Here is a 24,802-nt window from a genome sequence, read left to right as displayed (position 1 = left end):
TTTATGTATTATGTTTACATATGTAATGTTATACATAATATTGCAATGTTTCCCTTGTACTACTTTCAATTTAAATGTTCATAATTATTGTAATGTAACTTATAAGGTGAAGCAATAAAAAAGATACCGAATGTACTCACGTTTCACCCGATCCTTAAAGTGATCTATATTAGTGAAGTAATGTAGGGAATCGTGAATGAGGGTAGCCTATAGGGGGCGATTTCGGACACAGCTTATTTTTATACGGGAGCATTAACCGGCAAGACCGTATGGCCGTACATATCAGGATTTAAATCGATGAAAAAGCAGAACTTCCTTGCCACTGTTATACGTCATCAACAAGCGACAATCTAGATTAAACTTGCGGCGCGAAAAGCGTCGAGCACTGTTTCTATGGCTACGGCGAGGAACAGGCCATACCTACGTTTAAAGATATTGATGGTGTAGTAACTTTACTTAATCGATTGTTATTAACTCTAAAGATGACGCAGTCCGTAGTAGTTCAAGGTAAGAACGTGTTTCCTTCATTGTCATAACTGCAGCTATAGTTTCTGTCGATTCAGATCTGGTCAAAACAGGTGTATTAAAACAAACTATTGATTATTGACAGGGCCAATAACGTTATTCATTCATTTCTTTCTGTGAGCTTTGATATGTGTCTTCCTCGATGTTTTGTCTGTAAACGCAGTTGGTCAGTGCGGGAATCAGGTGGGCTGCCGCTTCTGGGACCTCGCGCTAAGAGAGCACTCTCACGTCAATCAAGTGATGTCTTGCACTTTTTAACATCAAAGCACTGTCCAACACATGACACTGTATATGTTACAGAATTTATTTTGTGATGTAGTAATCTTAAAATGAAAATAAGAAGTGTGTTTACTTATATGCATTTAGGTCAACATTGGGCAGGTTTTTCACAGCCTAATAGGTTATTGCCCCTCTAAATTTGCTTGTTTTTTTCTTCTGTTGTGCCTTAACAGTCCTGTCTGAAAGGCATTTTATTAAGTAACTTAACGTGTCACTGTGTCTCTGCAGAAGGGAGTTTATGACGAGGCACTTAGCAGTTTCTTTAGAAACGATGATCCAAGGTAACCTCTCTGTCTTTTAATGCTTTGTCCACCACCACTTTTCCTATTATACAAATGATCCTACCCTCCTCATTTATCCATTTATCCGTGAGGTTACATCTCACGTGAGCACTGATTATTCTTGTGACGTTTTTGCAGGAGAGGACATAGAGCAAACTGCATAGGTGGCAGGATCACCGGTCTGAAGGCCAGGGTGAGCATCTTGCCAGGCGATGTACAATATAGACAAGGGTTCCTCAGATCCGGTCCGATAGAAGGCCGTGTAGAGTTTAGCTTTACAGCGATCCTGAGAACCTTGATAGATTCCCGTTAATGTCCGTGTATGCATTATCCATGTGTGTGTGTCTGAGCAGGCAGTGCTAGTGGACATGGAAGAAGGAGTCTTGGCAGAGATTCTGCAGGGGCCGTTGCGGCAGCTTTTCAGCAGCACACAGCTCATCAGCGATGTCTCTGGTTCAGGAAATAACTGGTGAGACTTGTGCAGGATGTCTGTTGTGAAGCATCTACACACATACTTGAACTTAAAGTGATAGCTGTTTATTTACTCACCCCAAGGCCATCTGATATGTAGGTGACATTTTTTCTTAAAGGGATACTTCACCCAAAAATCATTTACTCACCTTCGAGTTGTTCCAAATCTGTATGAATGTCTCTGCTCTGATGAACACAGAGAAAGATATCTGGAAGAATGCTTATAACCAGACAGATTTTGCCCCCCATTGACTACCATAGTAGAAAAAAATACTTTATCTTTTTTTGTTCTGTTGAACACAAAAGAAGACTTTTTGAAGAATGTAGGACAGCAAACAGTTCTGGGGCACTTTTGATTACCATTGTATTTTTTCCTACTATGGGAGTCAATGGTGGGCAAAATCTGTCTGGTTATAAGCATTCTTCCAAATATCTTTCTCTGTGTTCATCAGAACAAGAAATGTATACAGATTTGGAACCACTCTAAGGTGAGTAAATGATGACAGAATTTTCATTTTTGGGTGAAGTATCCCTTTAAAGCGTCACAAAGGTCAAAGACACATTTATTGGAGATATTTACGGAACATACAGTATGTGTCGCACATCACTTATAACAGTAATAGCTCTCATTAGTTGTAGTAATAAGTGTGTATGGTGGGCTTTTTTGCGAGACGTATCATCACATGTCACATCACTGCTCCGGGTGTACGTGTGTTCACGACTTGCTGTGCGTGTGTTCACTACTCTCTGGATGGGTTAAATGCAGAGGTCACAATTCGGGTATGGGTCACCATATCCGACTAATAGGTCACTTTCACTTATCATTATGATATCAGGATTCTACATTAGGTGTAAGAGAGAGAGATAGAAATAGATATTTTCTATACTGTATATAGATAACCTGTAGATCATTGTGATTCTAATTCTTACCTTTAGGGCAGTCGGGCACCACACATATGGCTCAGCCTACAGAGAGCAGATTGTGGATCAGGTCCGCAGGGCTGCAGAACACTGCGATTGCCTTCAGTGCTTCTTTCTCATTCACTCCATGGGAGGAGGTGAGCTTCTGTCGGATGATCACTGTCATGTTTTCTTTCATTCTGGCTGGCTGGTGTTTAAAAGGACATCTGTGTGTTTAGGGACTGGTTCGGGTTTAGGCACATTTGTGTTAAAGCTTCTCGAAGAGGAGTTCCCAGAGGTCTATCGGATAGTGACCTCTGTGTACCCAACAGCAGAAGACGACGTCATCACCTCTCCTTACAACTGCGTCCTGGCAATGAAAGAACTCACCGAGCATGCAGACTGCGTCCTGCCTGTTGATAACCAAGTATGCCTTCTTTTAGTACCACAACCCTTTTAAGTGTAATTGATGTTTTGATATCCTTTACATTTAGTGGCCTTTATAGTTTAGCAGTAAATGATTGCAGATTAACTTTTTTACATGGTTGGTTTTAAAAGTCCCATTATCAGAGCAATTTAATTACTATTTGCATCACATGGAAATCACAGTACTATAAAAAGGCAAGCAGTGCTATTTTAAATATTTTTAATGATATTTAAGCACCTTTTTCATACAGCAACATGTTATGACGCATGACTACTGACTCTGTTTTAGAACCCTTGTTCAGTTTTTATATTTCTTTTGTAGTCTTTGGTGGATATTGTTGGTAAGATACAGCATATGTCCCACACTGGTAAACCAAGCTGTGTCATCAAGAAGAACTGTACCATCATCTCTGGACAGGGAGGGGTGGTGAAGGTTGAGAAGCCTTTTGATGCCATGAACAACATTGTTGCCAACCTACTTCTTAATATTACCAGGTACTAAATGAGTTAAAGATCAAATCAAACCATTAACTCTGTATTTTTTTGTATGTATTACCCTCTTGTTCAATGAAAGTCTGGACAAATTACAGTTTACAATAAAAGTTTGTTTTCAACACTTTCAGTTCAGCACGATTTGAGGGCTCTCTCAACATGGACTTGAATGAGATAGCCATGAACTTGGTACCATTCCCACGGTTACATTATCTGGTGTCCAGTCTTACTCCTCTCTACACACTTGCAGATGTTAATGTTCCACCACGCAGGTCAGTCACCATATGTTTGCAGTTATTTTACTCAAGTATCGCCAAGTATCTTAAAACACAACTTAAAACGTATTTATAATTTAGGTAACATATATTTCACATTTTTATAATTAGCTTTTTTTTCTTCAGCAAGTGTTTACGTGCTTTCAATTAAGGGTGTGTAATTTGAGAAAAATATGTATTTGCGATTTTTCTGGCAGACATTTTACAGGAAAGTGAAGTGAAAGTGACCTATTAATCAAATATGGTGACCCATACCCGAAATGTGACCTCTGCATTTAACTCATCCAGAGAGTAGTGAACACACGCACAGCAAGTGGTGAACACACATACTGCAGCTATGCAGTCGTTACCCGCCGGCCTGGGAATCGAACCGGCAACCTTCTGGTCACGAGTCTGACTCTCTAACCATTAGGCCACAACTGCCCCCATATGTTGCTTATTGCTCCCTGAACTCTCTGTATGTCGCTTTGGATAAAAGCATCTGCTAAATGACTAAATGTAAATGTAATATAATGTAATTTTTTTACTATACTATTTTAAAAAAAAGCATCTTAAAAGTCCCCGTGAACCGGAAGTTGCGATCGTTTTTACTTCTGTATTTTGACGCATTTCCGAGTGAAATGGAATTTCTAATGAGGAAAAATAGTGAGCGTGCGATTTGATTGGATGTATAAAAACAGCCGTATCAGTTTGAAATGGAACTGGCAGCAGACTGACAGTTGGAGGGGAGGAGTTAACGGATGCTCCACCCAAGCCTTCTTAACATACGCAGGGCTCTAGACTGTGACCAAAATGTTCGCAAATGCGATCGTTTTTTATAATGTGCGAGGAAAAATTTCACAGGGTCGCATTTTGAGAATATTTTTACCTGAATGACAGCTGGGTGTGAATGTACTCAAATTAAAACATGTTGCCTTTTCTTCCCTGACAAGTGTTCCGCACATGCAGCCGACAAGGAAAAATCCTATCCAATTAAGTGTTTTCCTTGTTAACTTCTATCTTTTGCGATGTCCAAACAGCTGTAAATAACAAACAGTGCGTCAATGTCTGCTAATGTCCAATTCGCGACCTAATGACTCATTTGAACCGATTCATTTTGTTGAAACAACTCATGAGATTCACTGTCTAAACATCAAATCAGTCACTCAAAACACCTCAGAAGATCACAAGCGTGCTTAGACCATTTAACAAGAGTGGTTTGTAAGATTTAGTATTAAAGGTTTATTTATGACAATGTGTAGTAATAAAGTACACATATAATAATTTAGTTCTGAGTTACTTTTGAGTTTTGAGCTACAGTAGCTAATTTAATTTAATTTTATGTGGTAAAAACTAAAGAAGGCCAGTGGCAAAAATACAGCTTTTTGCAAAGAGGGCAATAAAGGAGTATTGTGAACAGTGACAGGTTATATTTGAGTCAGATAATTTCATAGCAAATATATCACTTGAATATAAAACTAAATAATTACAACTGTATAAAATAACAAATACAAAGTTTATTTGCATTTATTGGGCTCGCAAGTGTAAAAGTGCAAATATGAAGCGGTCTATATCCAACTATTTTAAAAGACAGAGTGACAAATTAACAGCGCGATTCATCAACTGAGGTCATTATGCAAGGTAATTATGATTACCATAAAAAAGGTGCGACCAAATTGTAAGTTGGTGCGACCAACTGAGACAGTGGGTAGCACCATTGCGACTAGAGGGAAAAATGAGTCTAGAGCCCTGATACGTCATTTAAGATGGATAATCACTACAGGACGGAAGTGCTTTTTCAGATTTTAAGTGAAGATTATGAGGGCTCACACATTTTAAAAAGAGAATGACCCACATTGATAAACTATTTACAATAAATGCTGCAATATTTCATGAAAAAATAGGCATTGTAATTTTTTAATTTACTGGGACTTTAAATATACAAATTTAACTAAAGCCTAGTCGCAGCTTAACCACCACAGTATGCATCATACAGATTCACACAGACTTTTGTTTTGAGCGATGTGGGTAACTGTCACGGAGAGGCCCCGTGACTATACATGAACTATGCACACTGATTCATTCTCACATACATTTACATACATATACATTAACATGGTCTGTTTGCCGGTACTGACCTGTGTAATATTGTAAGGAGATGTTGAATATTGTATGTTTAAATGTGAATTGTGTGTAGTGTAATGAAAGTGTATATTGTGTTCATGTTTGGCAAGTAGTTATAGCATTAGCGTTTGCAGGTTTTGAGTTTATGTATGGCATTATCCACCATTATTCATTATTCATTCATTCAATCATTTAGTGCACATGTAATTTGTTTTCTTACCTGCTAAATGGTACGTTCCAGGGGGCGTGGCCTTGGGTTGAAAATGGCTGCTAGATGCAGCATGGTCTGGAGTGCAGTGGTGTGCTAGTCAGTGGTATGCTAGTCAGTGTGGACTCACAGTTTGATCGCATGGTTGGGGCGATTGCCTCCATGTTAATTTACAGCTCATAAATGCTTACTCCAGGTATGGGTTTGCAAATATGTTTCTTTTATTTTATTTTACTTTGAAGTTTTTTTGCACGTGTTTGTTTTGTTTTCATCTGGGATTCTTGCACTGCTTGGATTAAAGCCTACTTTGAAACGGGACTTACTTTGTCTTGGACATTCTTATGCCTCCAGCTGCCCGAGCTATCGCTCACATATGGTGTCAGAAGTGACGGGGAAAACCCGCTATTGCTCAATTAGTACTTAAAGTGCAAGTGGAAGGTATGTTCACCACAGTTTGTGATTTTTGGACTTTATTATGTCGCCTAAGACAAGACTACAACACAAAGTGAATATGGACAGTACAAACGAGCAGAGTGGAGCTAATGTAGCTTCAGGAAATGAAAACGTGCAACAAGCGGCAGATATTCCTGCAACCACAGAAGGAGCAGCGCTGGCAGTATTAGCAAATATGTTCCAGACCTTTTTACAGCATCAGAAAGAACGGGATGAACGGCAAGAGAGAGACTGTGCTCGGCGAGAACAGCAATTCAAGGTGCTTACACATCAAGTCACGCAAGTGCAGATGGATTTAGAAAACACCAGACAGGGATCTACATATACGGAGCGAGTCGTTACTCGAGGGCTAGCTTCGGGACCTCAACTTCCGAGACTTCGGGAGAATGACGACATCGAACAGTACTTGACGACCTTCGAGAGAATGGCGGACGTCTACCAGTGGCCAAAAACAGACTGGGCGATACATCTGATTCCACTCCTCTCAGGTAAAGCAAGAGCTGCTTTCGTTGCGATGTCGCCACTTCATACGGGGGACTACAATAATGTTAAAGAAGCGATTCTGAGGAAGTATGAGATCAGCTCGGAAACATATAGACTGAGATTTCGTTCATTGGATACTTTTCTTGGTGAATCACCTATGGAGTTATATGTTCGTTTGAAGGACTTATTTTCAAAATGGGTGGATTTTGATACGTGCACTAAAGCAGACTTGAGAGAAACTTTGCTGTTGGAACAGTACATGCGGATTTTATATCCAGAGATAAGGACTTGGGTGAAGGAGAGAAATCCTGCGACTGCAGAGGAAGCAGCTGTGTTGGTGGACACTTATATCACAGCAAGGAACACTGCCGCTGGGTCGTTTCACTACGCTGGAAAGCTGCAGTCTTTCAGAGGTAAGTCTGGGGGGACAGGGGGTAGTTCGTACTCTCAAATGCAAACCCAGTTTTTAAAACCTACCCACCCCATGCCCGCGTCACCTATAGCAACACGTCAGCCTGTAGAAAAAACTGATGTTGTGTGTTATAATTGTGCTCAAAGAGGTCACGTTAGTCCACAGTGTCCTGTAAAAAAGTCTAAGTCAGCTAAACTTTGCTATGTTCCTACTGCTACAATGATAACTAGAGTAAATAAAGAGCCTACAATACCTGTGTTGTTGAATGGTAAACCTGTGACAGCTTTTATAGATACAGGGTGTGCACAGACGTTAGTACAGACACAGTATGTTCCGAGAGATCTGTGGACTGAGGAAACCGTTTCAGTATGTTGTGTGCACGGAGATAAAACACTGTTGCCTACTGCTGAGGTGTATATCGAAGTTAACAATCAGCCGTATCTCATGAAAGTGGGAATTGTAACAAAGTTGCCATATCCAGTACTGCTAGGCACAGACATGCCGATTTTAGCAGAGTTGGTTCAGAAAACCGCATGGTGTGGTGTTGTTACGAGAGCACAAGCGCAAGAGTTTACTCAATGTTTAGAACCCCAAGATGTGACAGACAATTCTTTGCAAGAAATGCCATTTTTCACTGAACAAAAAGTAGGTGAAACAAAACTTACAAAGACTGAGAGATTAGAAAAGCGAAGAAAATGGGTCGCTAACCTAATTAATACCTCAGAACAGGGCAATTTTGAGCTGGAAGAGCCAGAATCTGATGATTCAGATGTGAAGATTTCCGATGAGATAGCAAAGTTACAAAAAGACGATGTTACTTTGATTGCATGCTTTGAGAAAGCTGGGAAAGCAACAACTGTTGATTTGCTAAGTGCAGAGACATTTTTGATGAAGGAAGGTCTCCTTTATAAACAGTCAAAGGAAGACGGTACACAGTTGGTGGTACCGAAGTGTTATCGCACGCAAGTTTTGGAACTTGGACATTGTGTACCATGGTCAGGTCATCTAGGTTTTATGAAAACCTTAATGAGAATTGCGAAAAGGTTTTATTGGCCAGGGATGTATACCGAGGTCAAGGAATTTTGTAAGGCTTGTCCGGAGTGTCAGCTTACAGCAGGTAGATCACCTGCAATAGTGCCCCTTATACCTATTCCTGCAGTTACTGTACCCTTTGAAAGGATAGGGATTGATGTAGTTGGTCCTGTGGAAAAAAGCCAGAAAGGAAATAGATTTATTCTGGTTATATGTGATTACGCAACCAGATACCCCGAGGCGTATCCGTTAAGAGAGGTCACAGCTAATCAAGTCGCATCTGCACTATTGCATTTTTTCTCACATGTTGGTATACCCAAAGAAATTCTCACAGATCAAGCCACTAACTTCATGAGTCACACATTGCACCAGGTATATCAATTGCTGGGTATTAAGAGAGTTCGTACTACTCCCTATCATCCCCAGACTGATGGGCTGGTGGAACGTTTTAATCAGACTTTAAAGAACATGTTGAGCAAATTCATTTCAGAAACGGGCAAGGACTGGGACAAATGGCTGCCATATCTGCTGTTTGCCTACCGTGAAGTGCCCCAAGCATCAACAGGATTTTCTCCTTTTGAGCTGTTGTTTGCCCATCAGGTCAGAGGTCCTTTGGACGTGCTGAGGGATAGCTGGGAAGCTAAAGACAAAGTCGGTAAGCAGAATATCTTGTCCTACATACTCAAGATGAGAGAGGTGCTACGACGTGTCACTTCCATGGCACATGAGAACCTGCAAGCACGCCCAGCGAAAGCAGAAATCCTGGTATGACAAAAAGGCCAGAATGAGAACATTTCAACCAGGTGAACAAGTGTTATTGTTGTTACCAACCACACAGAACAAGCTCCTGGCGAAATGGCAAGGTCAGTTTCTGGTAAGGAGGAAGGTCGGTCCAGTAACCTACGAAATCGAAATGCCAGCTAGACAACAACCTCTGCAAATCTTCCACATTAACATGTTGAAGAAGTGGTTTGAACCAGCCGCCCTACCAGAGTCGACAGCGGATGCTAGGAATCAACTGCTGGTTAGGTCGGTGGAAGAAGAGGATGAGATGGAGGAGCAGTATATGCCAGTCCAGCAATGAGAATCCTGTCTGGATTTACAACACCTCAACGCAGAGCAGAAACAACAGTTGATAGCCATCATTCCTCCCAATCTGTTCTGTGATACACCCGGTAAAACAGATTTGGTACAGCATCATATCTACTTGAAAGACAACAATCCGATACACCAACCTATGTGTAGAGTGCCTGAAAAACTATTAACCACATTGAAGCATGAGGTGAACACAATGCAGACATTGGGTGTGATTGAGCCATCATCAAGTGAATGGAATAACCCCATCGTTTTAGTTCCAAAGAAGGACGGAACTCTGAGATTCTGCCTAGATTTTAGGAAACTCAATTCAGTGAGTAAATTTGACCCGTACCCAATGCCTCGGGTAGACGAGCTCGTTGAGAAACTTGGTAGCGCAAAGTATCTCACAACTTTGGACTTGTGCAAAGGTTATTGGCAAATTCTGTTAAACCCAGATTGTAAGGATTTAACAGCATTCAAAACACCTTTTGGACATTATCAATTTCAAGTCTTACCTTTCGAATTACATGGATCACCCGCAACATTCCAAAGAATGATTGACCAGATTCTTCGAGGTACAGAGCAATATGCAGTAAAGACTTTTTAGTAAAGACTGGAATGAGCACTTGTATCATCTCACAGAGATTTTAAAGAGGATTAAAGCAGCAGGACTAACTATCCGTTCAGATAAGTGTGCCATTGCCAAACTGGAAACGACGTACCTAGGACATGTACTCGGACACGGAGTCATTCGTCCTCAAGTTGGGAAGTTGGAAGCTATTATGCAAGATGAGCAACCTACCACTAAGAAGCAAGTACGATCTTTCCTTGGATTAATTGGATGGTACCGACGTTTTATTCCCCACTTCTCTGCGAGGGCTGTAGCTCTCTCTAACCTTACCAAGAAGGACAAGCCCAATAAGGTCATATGGACTGAGGAGTGTGACAATAGTTTTAAAGACTTGAAAAGTGCGGTATGTTCTGAACCTATCTTGCAAAGCCCAAATATCGATCTGGCATTCACGGTGCAGACCGATGCTTCTGAGTACGGCCTAGGAGCCGTTCTTCTGCAGAGTCATGCAGGTCACTTGAAACCCGTGGCCTACATTAGTAGAAAGCTTTTGCCTAGAGAGACAAAGTACTCTACTGTAGAAAAAGAGTGCTTAGCTGTAAAATGGACTCTTGACTCGTTTAAGTATTTTCCTTTTGGGTCGGAAGTTCACTCTTGAAACTGATCACAGGGCCTTAGCATGGCTGGGCCGTATGAAGGACTCTAATGCCCGCATTACTCGCTGGTTTTTGGCTGTACAACCTTTTGACTTTGAGGTCATATACAGGCCTGGTACCGAGAACTGTACAGCTGATTTCCTTTCGAGGACACCATGAAGGGTGTCCAAGAGAAGAGGGAGGAAATGTCACGGAGAGGCCCCGTGACTATACATGAACTATGCACACTGATTCATTCTCGCATACATTTACATACATATACATTAACACGGTCTGTTTGCCGGTACTGACCTGTGTAATATTGTAAGGAGATGTTGAATATTGTATGTTTAAATGTGAATTGTGTGAAGTGTAATGAAAGTGTATATTGTGTTCATGTTTGGCAAGTAGTTATAGCATTAGCGTTTGCAGGTTTTGAGTTTATGTATGGCATTATCCACCATTATTCATTATTCATTCATTCAATCATTTAGTGCACATGTAATTTGTTTTCTTACCTGCTAAATGGTACATTCCAGGGGGCGTGGCCTTGGGTTGAAAATGGCTGCTAGATGCAGCATGGTCTGGAGTGCAGTGGTGTGCTAGTCAGTGGTATGCTAGTCAGTGTGGACTCACAGTTTGATCGCATGGTTGGGGCGATTGCCTCCATGTTAATTTACAGCTCATAAATGCTTACTCCAGGTATGGGTTTGCACATATGTGTTTCTTTTATTTTATTTTACTTTGAAGTTTTTTTGCACGTGTTTGTTTTGTTTTCATCTGGGATTCTTGCACTGCTTGGATTAAAGCCTACTTTGAAACGGGACTTACTTTGTCTTGGACATTCTTATGCCTCCAGCTGCCCGAGCTATCGCTCACAGTAACATATACTATCTGTAAGTTTTAAAGAAAATTTAGATTGATTCGAAGCAACATCTTCATGCAATCTCTAGCTGCTTTTGATGCACTAGTCAGAAGTTAATACAAATGAAATCTATCAGCACAGCAGAATTAGTTAAGTTTAATTTTGTCTACTTGGTCTCTGTGTTGTAGGCTGGATCAGATGTTCTCAGATGCATTCAGTAAGGAACATCAGCTGATAAGAGCTGACCCTAAACACAACCTTTATCTGGCTTGTGCTCTAATGCTGCGTGGAAACGTTCAGCTGTCTGACCTGCGTAGGAACATTGACCGGTTTGTCACTTCCTCCTCTTAGTCTTTTTATTCTGCTTATTTATCATGTAGAAGCCAAATCCCGTCATAACCCTGTTAATTATTTTAATATACAATAACATTCATTCATTTTGATATACAATAAAAAAGTCTGTGCATAGGAGAAATAAATCTGTCTGGCATAATTGTAGCTGATGAGTACCACTGACTGGTCTTTGGACCTGCAGAGGAAGTTCATCCATGATCATTTTCTTATGTTTAATTTAATACAGTTTTACTATTTCAAATATCGCATTGCCTTGTTTTTATTGTTTTTTTTCACAGTCTAAAGCCCACTCTGCCTTTTGTCCCATGGAATCAGGAGGGATGGAAGACAAGCCTGTGTTCTGTCCCTCCTGTGGGTCACACACATTCTCTATTAGCATTGGCCAACAACACTTGTGTCCAGTTTGCCTTCAGTCAGCTAAGGGAGCGTTTTGTGAAGCTCTACCGAAGAAAGGTACAGCGTGTCCCAAAGCCACCCAAAATGTGTCGGTGCATGTAGACTAAGGAGCAGATTAATGTTAATGGCATTTGTTTTGCCTCCCCCAGGCTCACCTGCATCACTATTTAGCAGTGGATGGCATGGAGTCAGCTGGATTTAGTGAAGCGCTGTCATGTCTCTCAGATCTTATACAGGACTACACACACCTGGAATGCCCACTCATGCCAAACGCCCCCAGACTCTCCATCGCCACATGATTGTGTGAATGATGTACTGTATGCTAGATACAAATGTTATATTTGTGTATATTAATATAATTAACTGTGTTATTTATAAATCACGTCAATAATCAGTGTTTTGACGTAAAATGTCTCTTGTCATAGACCTTAAAGTGTGTCGTGTGTAATTTATTTAAATATTCAGATACATTTTCTTATCTCAGCTTGCAGGCAGGAGACTATTACCCTGAAACGAGAGCAGCGTGATTTTGCTAAGAGATCCTGAATCTTGTTGGTCCTGACACAACATTTCTTTCAAAGAAATGCTGCCCCAACCCTAAAATTGGGAGAAAATTATAGGTTTATAAGGATACTAAATAAACATATGGTGTATACTTATGCCTTCAGTTAATATGGCTCTGTTGGTTGTCATCTCGCAGATAGGGTGTTTAAAATTAGCAGTAGCTTTATTTTGCCCTTTTTTCTCACATTTGTTGTGGTTAGATACTGTATATCAAAAAGTAATTTGGTGTGAAAATTATGTGACAGAGACCTGAACTGCATTGTAACTTTTTCTTTTTCTTGCGAGTTATTATATCAGTGATGACTGTATAGATTGTTTAATGTGAATAAGTTCGCCATTCTTTATGAGTTATCTTTGCCCATATGCAGGAATGTGATAAAAAAAGCATTCCCGAAATGAACATGATTCATCCATTTAAATAATTTTGATAATGATCTGAACCGTTATTCATTTTTAACACTTATTTTTAGTGACTAGAATATAATTTCCTTCAAATGAGATGGATCTTATTTTTACAAGCAATACATCACATGGCACATGATTTTTAAAAACTGTGTCCAGTTATGCAATGCACCATTAGGGCATCCAGCAGTCAGAATGCTTCCAATGACCAACAAAACAATTACTCCAACTATTAAATTGCTGTAAGTGTACTGTAACTGTGTAGCATCTGAGATTTCAGTCAGTCAAAGTATGGTCCAGTGGCCCAAGAATATTGATAATTTGAAGAATTTTGACATCACAAACAATAATAGATCTGAGGCATTTGCAACAAAGCTACGTGAAGTCATTCACTGACAATAAGAGTTGGTGAATTAAGGTAACGGCAATGATCAGAGATTCACTTTATGCAACTGTGCATCAATGCAATGATGTGATGACTAGTGGGAACGCATACAGTAGAGGTTATATGGAATATCTTTTTACATCTTCTGTAACCTGAACCAGCTTCAGTTTTCTCACACTCATAGGGGTCTTGTGACTGAGATCTTGTGATGGCACATTATCCAGATGCAATGTTTGACGTGTTAACACGTTTGACGTTAAAATCAATTCATGAAGACAAAAATAGTACCTTAAAGAATACCCCCTTTAGGGGGGTATTATCAGTATACATATTATAGAAAACCTCAGGTACAATTTCAGAATGATCATCCCCCAGATTTCTGTCTTCGTGTGTCTGTTTTACATTAAGTGTAGTTCTGAAAACATGTCTTCGGGATCATTACACTTCTTTTGACACACACAGGAAATGATCCACTGCATTTTCCATAGTACATTGGATCCTCCTCTGCAGCGGAACTCTATGTTCACGATTTTTGACTTATTGGGAATGCAGCAGCGTTTGTCCTTGCAGACGCCACAGTACATCGGCCGGTACTTCTTAACACTGGTACAGCCAGACAGAAACAGCTTCTCAGCTTTATTTTCCTGGAATTTCGGTCTACAGGTCTTTCCTTTTGGCATCTGTGCATGAAAGAGAGAATTAATGGCACTTTCCATGGGTTTTAAAAAAGGAATACCAATAATTCTAAAACCAACACAATCTCATGGCAAATGTTACATTTTAGCTCGCTTACTTCATATAAAAGCATATAAAAACTAATTTGAACGTTTTTGTGTCTGCTTTCACCCTAGTGTTGGTTGTGATTAGGGGAAATGACCTATGCTTGTTTTTGTTTTTTCCCGAATAATCGTATATTGTACAATTCACATGAGAATGTATTAATGCCACCTTGTAAAATATTTACCTTTGAGATCAACACTCTTAAAATTAAAGGTGCTTAAAGGGTTCTTCACAGCGATGACATAGAAGAACCATTTTTTGTTCCACAAGGAACCATAAAGAGGTTCTTTAAAGAACTTACATTTTTCATAATCTGAAGAACCTTTTTTCACAACAAAGAACCTTTTGTGAAACAAAAAGGTTCTTCGGATGTTAAAGGTTCTTTATGGAACCATTTGGACAAAAAAGGTTCTTCTATGGCATCGTGAAACACCTTTATTTTTTAGAGCGAAGTTGATTTTTAATTATTAAATAATAAATGATTAAATAAATATTTTTTTCTTAAATAGGAACGATATTGAAAGGCTCGCCTATATCATCAGCATCGCGTTATGGTATTTTTTCAGACACTTTCGTGGTCATGTCATGACCACACATGCTCCTTGATTGTTTGTTTCCATCAAGACTTATCGAAACTCATTGGATTTATAATACGTTTAAAGTTTGTCTTCTATTTACATACAGATTGCTGGCTTCAGTATACAGATTTAGCCTAATAAAGAATACAAGATAGTGTTATTTTAACACTATTGGATTTAATTTAAACACACTTGCATATGTAATGGATCTGCATTGATGAGTCAAAACATATTTTAAAATCATATTTTATGCAGGAGAAATGGGCAGCAGTAAAGAGCAACGTTGACATGGCCAAATTGTTATGACAAGGCGACTGGATCCAAGTGAGAATTTAACAACAGTGGTCCGAGAAGATACAAACCATAAGCCAGTGTTGGGCACCCAAGGCACATCGATGCATAAGGGCAACGAAAACTATCTCGTCTGGTTTGCAGCTTTGCCTATGATGACCTCTGTGTACCATCAAAGGAGCCTACTACAGGCATAAACATGGGTGGCGGTAGGGAGGGGATAACCCCCATAGCACCCCCAAACATTTTTTTCTTAACATAAGACATACCTCAGCCAGAGGAGAACGTTTCAGATGTTGATTTTTTACACACAGCAATCCGGTGGCAATGTTTTTGCCGCAGACGCAGCCAGAGATAAGGTAAGGGCATTTGGATTTAAGCCACACACCAGAAGAGGGACCAAGACACCCTGTCCGTAAAGAATCTGCACAGACTTTTGGAAACCAGCAAAGAACTTTCCAATTTGGATGGTTTGACCAATTTGACTGGCTGGAGTATTCTGTGGATTATGTAAGGGATAATCCACGACTGGCCGAGCATTACAGGATTTTGATACACGATGTGGAGGCGAAGAACCACCAAACAGGAAGTGGTGCCTCAAAATCCTTTCCAGGATGGTGTCTGAGTTGATCCACTTCGTCTTGCTTCACAAAGCACTATATGAGAAACAAAGTACGTAGTACAAAGACAGAATATAGAGAGAGAGTGTGGCAGATGATTGCGGAATATCTTGGAAAACAGGATGATATGCCGTGTTCCAGGGGATCCCCTTCTGTCTTTTCATGATCGCATTCCGGGAGTTTCATGGGAGAAATAACTGAAATACTAAAACAGGAGAATGGGTGTGTTAAAAACAGGGAGATTTCCAGCCAAAACGGGAGTGTTGACAGATATGCAAGAAGACGAAGGCAGAGAGTCAGGACAGCCTAGCGGCAAGGGATGAAAGTATATAAGGAGAGAGAGGCAGAGCGAGTCTTGGTCCCTCTTCTGGTGTGTGGCTTAAATCCAAAGGCCCTTACTTTATCTCTGGCTGCGTCTGCGGCAAAAACGTTGCCACAGGATTGCTCTGTGTGGAAACAATCAACATCTGAAACATAAGGAGCTTGAACCATCTGAACAGCCAATCGAGTTGAAGAATCGGCACTCTCCGTTGTTCACTATCAAATACTAGACAGGCTGGTCAGTGAATTTACAAAGTGCTTCTCTAAAGATGCTGACAGTGTACTAACAGCACAGGTCATTGTTAGACAATCAGGTCTGTTGCCAATGGTACAGTTTTATGGCATCACTGAAGGAAATGTAAACCCAAAGATTCCCCAAGTCTGACAAGAAAAGAAAAAACAAAACGAGGACACTCATGAAAAATAAGTAGGAATGAATGTTTCTCATGTTTCAAGATGTGTTTTTGGACTTGTACAAACTCTTTATATCCGTGACACCTCCTGTGACATCTGTTTCATGTGAGAGATCTTTCTACTATCTCCAACGCTTGAAAACCTATCCGAGAAGCAACGGTGGGGATGCAGCTTTTGACCATCAATACACGAAGAGGGATGGGATGATCATTGATGCATTGCTGTCAACCACAACAACCACAGCATTGTCCTGATCCTTATTACCTATAAAGCCTTACATGGTTTAGCTCCTCAATACTTGAATGAACTCCTTTTGTATTACAGTCCTTCACGTGCATTACGCTCTCAGGCGTCCTGTCAGTTGGTAATACCTAGAATTTCAAAATCAAGTGCAGGTGGTAGATCCTTTTCCTATCTAGCGCCTAAACTTTGGAATAGTCTTCCCTGCACTGTCCGGGAGGCAGACACACTCTGTCAGTTTAAATCTAGACTAAAGACGCATCTTTTTAATCTTGCATACACTACTCTTCCATAATATAAATCTTCAGAGGGTTTAGGCTGCATTAGTTAGATCAACCGGAACCAAAAACACAACTGATGTACTTGTTGCATCAAAGAGTACAGAACAGTACTCTACTCTCAGCCAGTCTTGTCTCATTGTTCCAAGGTTACCACAGCGAGCAGGATGCAGTTCATGGCCTGACCTGATGGTAGATCGGAGAATGGGAAGTGGGGACCTGACAAGAGCTGAGATGATAGAGCTGGATAAAGAAGGACGCGGTCTCTTGACATGTCTTCACCACAAAATTTCAAATGCTATTAGATTATTAATGATAATCTTAAACTATAATTTATTTTATTATTAAGTTTATTTATTTTATTTAGCCTTGTTGTGCAAGTTCTCTGGAGCTTGTGCAGAGGCAGCAGCTTTTGCCAGAGGGGAACTGGAATCCCCTGGTTGGGCCTGGGTTCTCCTGAGGGTTTTTTTCTCGATTAGAGTTTTGGGTTCCTCGCCACCGTTTGCATACTGTTTTTGCACTATCTGCCTGACCGGGGGGGCTGCTTTAGAATTTTAAAGTTTTACTTAATTAATATTGCATATAGGAATTTATTATCTGTTATATTTGACCTGTGCTTCTCTCTCCTTTATCCTAAATATCCTAAATGTGTGCTCTCACTGAGCGTGTGTGTGTGTGTGTGCGTACTTGTCTGTGTACGTACGTGTGTGTGTGTGTGTGTGTGTGTCTCTGTGTCTGTGTGTGTTGGTGCGTGTGCGTGTTCTGTGTGTGGAGTGTTTTGTGTGTGGGTGTGTCTGTCTTCTGTGTTTTCAACCTTTTCTTGTTTTTGCAGGTACAACTTTGATTGTTTTGCTTGTAGTCAATGTGTCTCATGTGCAGCTGCTTTGTAACAATGAAAATTGTAAAAGCGCTATATAAATAAAGTTGAGTTGAGTTGAGCTGATGTAAGACTTGAAACAGTAAGTTATTTGGTGCTGTAAATATACCCACAGTTTTCTTGCCTTTGACTGAAATTCTAAATTGTCAGTGAATGTTTATATGTAAAATCTTTTATTATTTAATTATTTACTTTTGGAATCTGAGAACTCTTTTAATTTCCTAAAATGAAATATAGTAATTTAGTTGTAGTTAATACAATACAAAATGAGAGCCCAAGACCTGTTTTGTAAATATTATTAGTAATGGGTTCTGGCATCTCCTTAGCACCTGACTTAAAAGTTATTTGGTGCCACCCCTGGGCACGCAAGCATCAGAACTTGACATTGGAGAACTCAGAGAAGGTTGTTTGGTCCAATGAGTTCCGCGCACTGTTCACCTGGAGAAGTGATGAGGAACAAGACAGTGGAGGGATTGTGAGGCTGGGAAACATCTCTTCCCTTATGAAGGGAACAAGATATTGTGAGAACACAAGGGTTTTGAACATGAACCTATCATCTCTGATTGTAATTTCAAAAGGCCAATAAAAATCACTGAAACATGCCATTCTCTTCCCCATTCATAAAGGTATAAAAGGAAGATGGAGAGCACATTTTAATTACGTTTTGTGCTGAGGAACCTGGTAAATGTGTCCCCGTCACAATAGCGGACGAAACAGTGTTGTGACATGAGGGATGCTTCTCCATCAGGAAACAGTTTTACACTCATAACCGAGACGTTCCCTACCTGTTGTTCAGTTATTTCCTCTCTAATAATAACATTTGATGTTATGATGATCAAAAGAGTCTTGAGCTTGATCAACGTCTGATATATGCAAATCAAACTATTACTTTACTGTAATGTATGTTTTTTTTCACAATACCTACTAAAAAGACTTAACATTAGTTCCACCTGAAGCATACTCACCTTTCGCCATTTCCATATTCTATCATGCTGGGATGTTTAATTTTTATATGTTCCAACATCCATGTTGTGCTTCCATGAAATACCATTTCCATTGTGTCATATATAACACATGACAGCATTTTATGTATAGTTTTATTACTAGTTCAGCTTCAGCTCTCCAACAAATAGCACGGTCTCTTCTTCTATTGGATACATTTTTACAATACATTGTGGTAAGAAATGTGAAAAGGGTCATTATCTTAATACAAGCTAAATTCATTATGAGAACGTATTAACAATTTTTTATTTTTCTATATTGTATAACATTATAAACAATAAATATATATAATTTTATATAGCCTGCAAAATTAATTATATGGTCTTGACATAGGTAAATAAATTCCACATACCAATTATATTTGGTGTATTCAGAGTCTTAGCTTAAAGTCCCCGTGAACCGGAAGTTGCGATCGTTGACAGTTGAAGGGGAGGAGTTAACGGATGCTCCGGCCAAGCCGTTTAATTTAGGTCATTTTATTTGGATTGTCATTTCAGGGTGGAAGTGCAGTTTCAGATTTTAACTGAAGATTATGAGGGTACATGAATTTTAAAATGAAAATGACCCACATTGATAAGCTATTTACAATAAAAGTTGCAATATTTCATGAAAAAAAAATAATTGTCATTTTTAATTTCACTGGGACTTTAATCTTCAGTGAATTTAGCACCAACTAATCAAATAGCTAAATAAATAAGCTCAAAATATGAACTGGTTTCGCTTTATAAGACATGTACTGTATTAACCTCCTAGAGTCTACTTTTATGATAGATGGATGTGCTTTATCAAGCTTTAAACTGAGACACAATCTAATGCCAGGAAGGAGCTGCCTAAGGGGCGATGCACATTTCGCGTCTTTTGTGCTTAAATTCGTTATTTTAAATGTAGACACGTGGCATGCGCATCGAGATGGAAATAGTTCAACATTTCAGAGTGCCGCGCGTGCACTGCGGGTCATTTGACTAGAGAATGCGGCTCGCATTTTCTGCGCGGTTTTAGACGCGAAATGTGAATCACCCCTAACACCATTTTGGGTGAACTATTCCTTTAAAATTGCTTAAAAATGTAAAAACAGCTTAAAATGTGGCTTACAAATATTATATTTTAAGTAAATCCAGCAAATTATTTTTACATTAGGGCTGGCAACTGATAAACATATGTAAACATGTTATACTGATAAACCATCATGAGTGGGTAGATGTCTTACCTTCAGCCCTTTCAGAGCTTTCTTATCACACGGTCTGAGAAGACAAAGTCTGCGCTCTTTTCTCATCTCACACTTGCTGTTGTCATTGTTGACCCGTACAGAAATGCCAATGCCGCAGGTGCGTGAACATGCTGACCAGGGTGTAGTCTGCACTAAGCAGTTCTTCTTCCAGGCTAAAGGAGGATCCCTGTAAGCTTTCAGTGTTACAGTCACAAACCACTACGTCATCTCACAGTACATATACAAACACCCAGCCTTACATCAGGCCCATGGTTCAGACAAACGTTAAACGGAATTGCAGATTTTTTGTTAGCGCTGTGCATACCTGTTTGAGCTCTGTGTATTTATTTCTCTATAATAATTTTGATCCCTCAGTCTCAAAACTTTGAGCAGGCACTTACAATGGAAGTATGTGGGGCCAGGCAGGAAACATTAAAATACTCACTGTTTCAGAGTATAGCCACAAGACATGATAACAGGATAACGTACAGTATTGTCCTATTATAGCTTAATCATCTTGTCTGCGTAAAGTTATATCTATGTTATAACCAGTCTTGACCATGCGAAGCCATTTAACCCAGTAACATTCACATGATAAATAATACCAGGATACTTGATAAAGAATGTTTGTCTATAAGTCTATAATTTTTTGCTAAAACTCTTTTTATCTGAAAATCAATCAACTGGTGCATGTAAGTCTTTGCTTAAAGGTGCAGTTTGTAACAATTTTGCAGTAAAATATCCAAAAATCACTAGGCTAGTGTTATATATTTTGGTCAGCTGAGTACTTACAATATCTCAAATGTTTCCAACTACTTGTAAATCGTGAGAAAATCGCCATTCTAAACAGTGACACGGGGCTGTGCAGTCGCCTGTCAATGGCGTCATATCCGCGTCCCCCTTTGTTACCGCCTTTACTGACGTAGAAACCGCATGACAACAGTGTCGTGGACAAATGCGGAAGTAGTGTCTAGCGTCTAGCAAGCCATTAGCTTTTTTCAAGCAGTCACTTTTTATGGACCACAATTATTTGCAACATTTATAAAACTTTATCTCATCCGCTAACATGATTTCTCATTCCCTTCTGATTGATGGCCATCAGCGGTGGTGTTGAAGACAACAGATCCCATCACTCCACGCTCCTTCACAGCGTCATCAAGCTACGCCATTGTTGTTGTTTTGATCGTGCGCCCGGTTTTAACAAACTGCACCTTTAATGATTCTCGGTTCTCTTTGTTTTTTTAAGCCAAACATTAAGCTCTGAAAGATAATTTTGAGGGGATAATGGTGTAGTTAGAGTATCTAACAATGTGGGCTATGCAGTCAGTTTTTCCTCCTCCAGAAAGCTAGTCCTCTTTAATTTTTACTTTTATTTTCCAGGAAGTCCCGTTGACATCAATGATCTCTTTTACAAGAGATGATCTCTTTTACTTTCACGGTAAGTGTCTTACTGTAACCACAAATGTTGCTTTAAAATATATTTAAATTCTAATAGGCTTTAATCATTGTCATTTATTTTCTTAATACATTATACCATCATAATTCTTCAGTGCACATATTTAATATTACTAACAATGTTATCCTGGCCGTGGAGCGATATCAACCAAACATCATAGCTTAAAGTGTTCTAACATTATTCTTGTATTTAATGTTTTAATTTAGCCACATTTACCTGACATGGTCCTGTAAGTGGTGTCTTGCTGATTTTTGTGGCTACTGTTACTCTTGAGACCTGCTGGTGTTTTGCCCTGAAGGCCAGTGGCACTCAGCATCCCTGCAGGTTTCTCAATGAAGACAGGAGTACAGCCAATAGCTCCAGCGATGCAAGTGCACTTGTAGAGTGGGCTGGGCTGGAAGGCCTGTCCATTGTCATAGTGAGCCCCGTTGAGATCACAACCCACCCCCATCATGTCTGAAATAACATGCAGAACTTTTGTTAAACTCTTTTTCTTTCCACTCTGCTGTGCCATAACAGCATGTTTTGGCGTGTATGCTTTTGACGCACTGTTTTTTATTTTGGGAGAATTGTAAGACTTTTCAGACAAAGCTAACGTATCATATGGCTACAGAAGACCTTTTAGTCTTTATTAGGGCTGTCACAATAGCATATTTTCAGTCAAGATTATTGCGGTCAAAACAAATTACAAGAACAATATTATTGCAACATCAAACAGAAAACCGTTTTGTCTCAGTTGCAGTCATATTTGTTACATCATTTATTCATGAAAAATTTCAGTCCGGGTTTAAAGCACAACATAGCACAGAGTCTGCCATTTTAAGAGTTTCCAATGATATCTTTATGTGCAACCAATTCAGGGAAGTATGTGGCCCTTGCCCTCTTAGATCTTAGTGCTGCTTTTGATTTGGTTGACCATAAAGTTTTATTATCTCGTCTGGAGCTGTGTGTGGGTTTTCGCAGCACAGTTTTACAATGGTTTCAATCTTATCTGTCTAATAGGTGGTTTAATGTTGGCTTAGGACATTGCAGCTCTTCCAACATGTCTCTTGGCTGTGGTGTTCCTCAAGGATAAATTCTCGGCCCAGTGTTATTTTCCTTGTATATGCTTCCTACAGGCCCGGCTCCAGATATGAGATGAAAGGCGGGCAGAGTGATTTTCCAGGTGGGCGGAGGGGGGGTAACTATATATATATACAGTATCTCACAGAAGTGAGTACACCCCTCACATTTTTGTAAATATATTATTATATCTTTCTATGTGACAACACTGAAGAAATGACATGATGTAAAGTAGTGAGTGTACAGCTTGTATAACAGTGTAAATTTGCTGTCCCCTCAAAATAACTCAACACACAGCCATTCATGTCTAAACCGCTGGCAACAAAAGTGAGTACACCCCTAAGTGAAAATGTCCAAATTGGGCCCAAAGTGTCAATATTTTGTGTGGCCACCATTATTTTCCAGCACTGTTTTAACCCTCTTGGGCATGGAGTTCACCAGAGCTTCACAGGTTGCCACTGGAGTCCTCTTCCACTCCTCCATGATGACATCACGGAGCTGGTGGATGTTAGAGACATTGCGCTCCTCCACCTTCCGTTTGAGGATGCCCCACAGATGCTCAATAGGGTTTAGGTCTTCACCTTTAACCTAAGCTTCTTTAGCAAGGCAGTGGTCATCTTGGAGGTGTGTTTGGGTCGTTATCATGTTGAAATACTGCCCTGCGGCCCAGTCTCCGAAGGGAGGGGATCATGCTCTGCTTCAGTATGTCACAGTACATGTTGGCATTGACGGTTCCCTCAATGAACTGTAGCTCCCCAGTGCCAGCAGCACTCATGCAGCCCTAGACCATGACACTCCCACCACCATGCCTGACCGTAGGCAAGACACACTTTATCTTGGTCTCATCAGACCACAGGACATGGTTTCAGTAATTCATGTCCTTAGTCTGCTTGTCTTTAGCAAACTGTTTGCGGGCTTTCTTGTGCATCATCTTTAGAAGAGGCTTCCTTCTGGGACGAAAGCCATGCAGACCAATTTGATGCAGTGTGCTGCGTATGGTCTGAGCACTGACAGGCTGACCCCCCACCCCTTCAACCTCTGCAGAAATGCTGGCAGCACTCATACATCTATTTTCCAAAGACAACCTCTGGATATGACGCTGAGCACGTGCACTCAACTTCTTTGGTCGACCATGGCGAGGCCTGTTCTGAGTGGAACCTGTCCTGTTAAACCGCTGTATGGTCTTGGCCACCGTGCTGCAGCTCAGTTACAGGGTCTTGGCAATCTTCTTATAGCCTAGGCCATCTTTATGTAGAGCAACAATTCTTTTTTTCATATCCTCAGAGAGTTCTTTGCCATGAGGTGCCATGTTGAACTTCCAGTGACCAGTATGAGAGAGTGAGAGCGATAACACCAAATTTAACGCACCTGCTGCCCATTGACACCTGAGACCTTGTAACACTAACAAATCACATGACAACGGGGAGGGAAAATGGCTAATTGGGCCCAAATTGGACATTTTCACTTAGGGGTGTACAAACTTATGTTGCCAGTGGTTTAGACATTAATGGCTGTGTGTTGAGTTATTTTGAGGGGACAGCAAATTTACACTGTTATACAAGCTGTACACTCACTACTTTACATTGTAGCAAAGTGTCATTTCTTCAGTGTTGTCACATGAAAAGATATCATAAAATATTTACAAAAATGTGAGGGGTGTACTCACTTCTGTGAGATACTGTATATGTATATATATATAGACCGTCTCGCCAAAATATCTGGAGCCGACTTGAATATCGCATAAATTTGGTGATTGGCTGTTATGTGGTGTGGGGGCAGGGTGGACGCAGAGTCACTGAGAGAGTCGCACCAACTCCCTTCACTGCAATGGAACAGTTTTTTCACAGCAACGGCGGTTCACTGGTCCTCTCTCAACGGCACTGGGTGGAGGCAGGGTGGGCAATGCTTCTGATAGGGTGGGCAAAGCCCACCCTGGCCCCCCGTGGAGCCGGGCCGGGCTTCCTATTGCCTCTATCTTTGACAAATATGGAGTATCCTTTCACTAAGATGAGCTAAAGCTATGGTTGACAAGTAATATTTTAAATCTTAATGAAAATAAAACTGAGATTATCCTTTTTGGTCCCAAG

General features: G+C 40.2%; 2 protein-coding genes across 4 annotated transcripts in view; one reads left to right on the top strand and one right to left on the bottom strand.

Moving 5' to 3' along the window:
- Nucleotides 1–314: 314 nt before the first annotated feature.
- On the top strand, nt 315–12,910 carry tube1 (tubulin, epsilon 1). Of its 2 annotated transcripts, XM_057352831.1 has the most exons (13): nt 315–507; nt 689–762; nt 1,033–1,085; nt 1,224–1,278; nt 1,439–1,554; nt 2,493–2,614; nt 2,696–2,883; nt 3,205–3,377; nt 3,506–3,646; nt 11,677–11,817; nt 12,121–12,295; nt 12,388–12,550; nt 12,723–12,910. In XM_057352831.1, the coding sequence occupies exons 1-12, from the start codon at nt 483–485 to the stop codon at nt 12,535–12,537; spliced, it is 1,413 nt and encodes a 470-aa protein (XP_057208814.1). In that variant the 5' UTR covers nt 315–482; the 3' UTR covers nt 12,538–12,550; nt 12,723–12,910. The 2 variants fall into 2 exon arrangements, with proteins under 2 accessions (XP_057208814.1, XP_057208813.1); XM_057352830.1 differs by having other exon boundaries at nt 316–507; nt 12,388–12,908.
- Nucleotides 12,911–13,071: 161 nt separating this feature from the next.
- The window catches only part of ccn6 (cellular communication network factor 6), a 29,344-nt gene continuing 17,613 nt past the window's right edge, over nt 13,072–24,802 (bottom strand). Inside the window, exons 5-7 of one of the 2 annotated variants that reach the window (XM_057352832.1) lie at nt 21,870–22,109; nt 20,198–20,391; nt 13,072–14,269 (exon numbers count right to left, since the gene is read on the bottom strand). In XM_057352832.1, coding sequence (XP_057208815.1) covers nt 13,988–14,269; nt 20,198–20,391; nt 21,870–22,109 — 716 coding nt within the window. In that variant the 3' untranslated portion in view covers nt 13,072–13,987. The remainder of the gene's footprint in view (nt 14,270–20,197; nt 20,392–21,869; nt 22,110–24,802) is intronic. The other variant, XM_057352833.1, reaches the window with a different exon arrangement.

The sequence above is a fragment of the Triplophysa rosa genome, linkage group LG15 (assembly GCF_024868665.1).
Source record: "Triplophysa rosa linkage group LG15, Trosa_1v2, whole genome shotgun sequence".
Classification (NCBI taxonomy): Eukaryota; Metazoa; Chordata; class Actinopteri; order Cypriniformes; family Nemacheilidae; genus Triplophysa; species Triplophysa rosa.
This window is presented reverse-complemented; position numbering and strand designations above follow the sequence as displayed.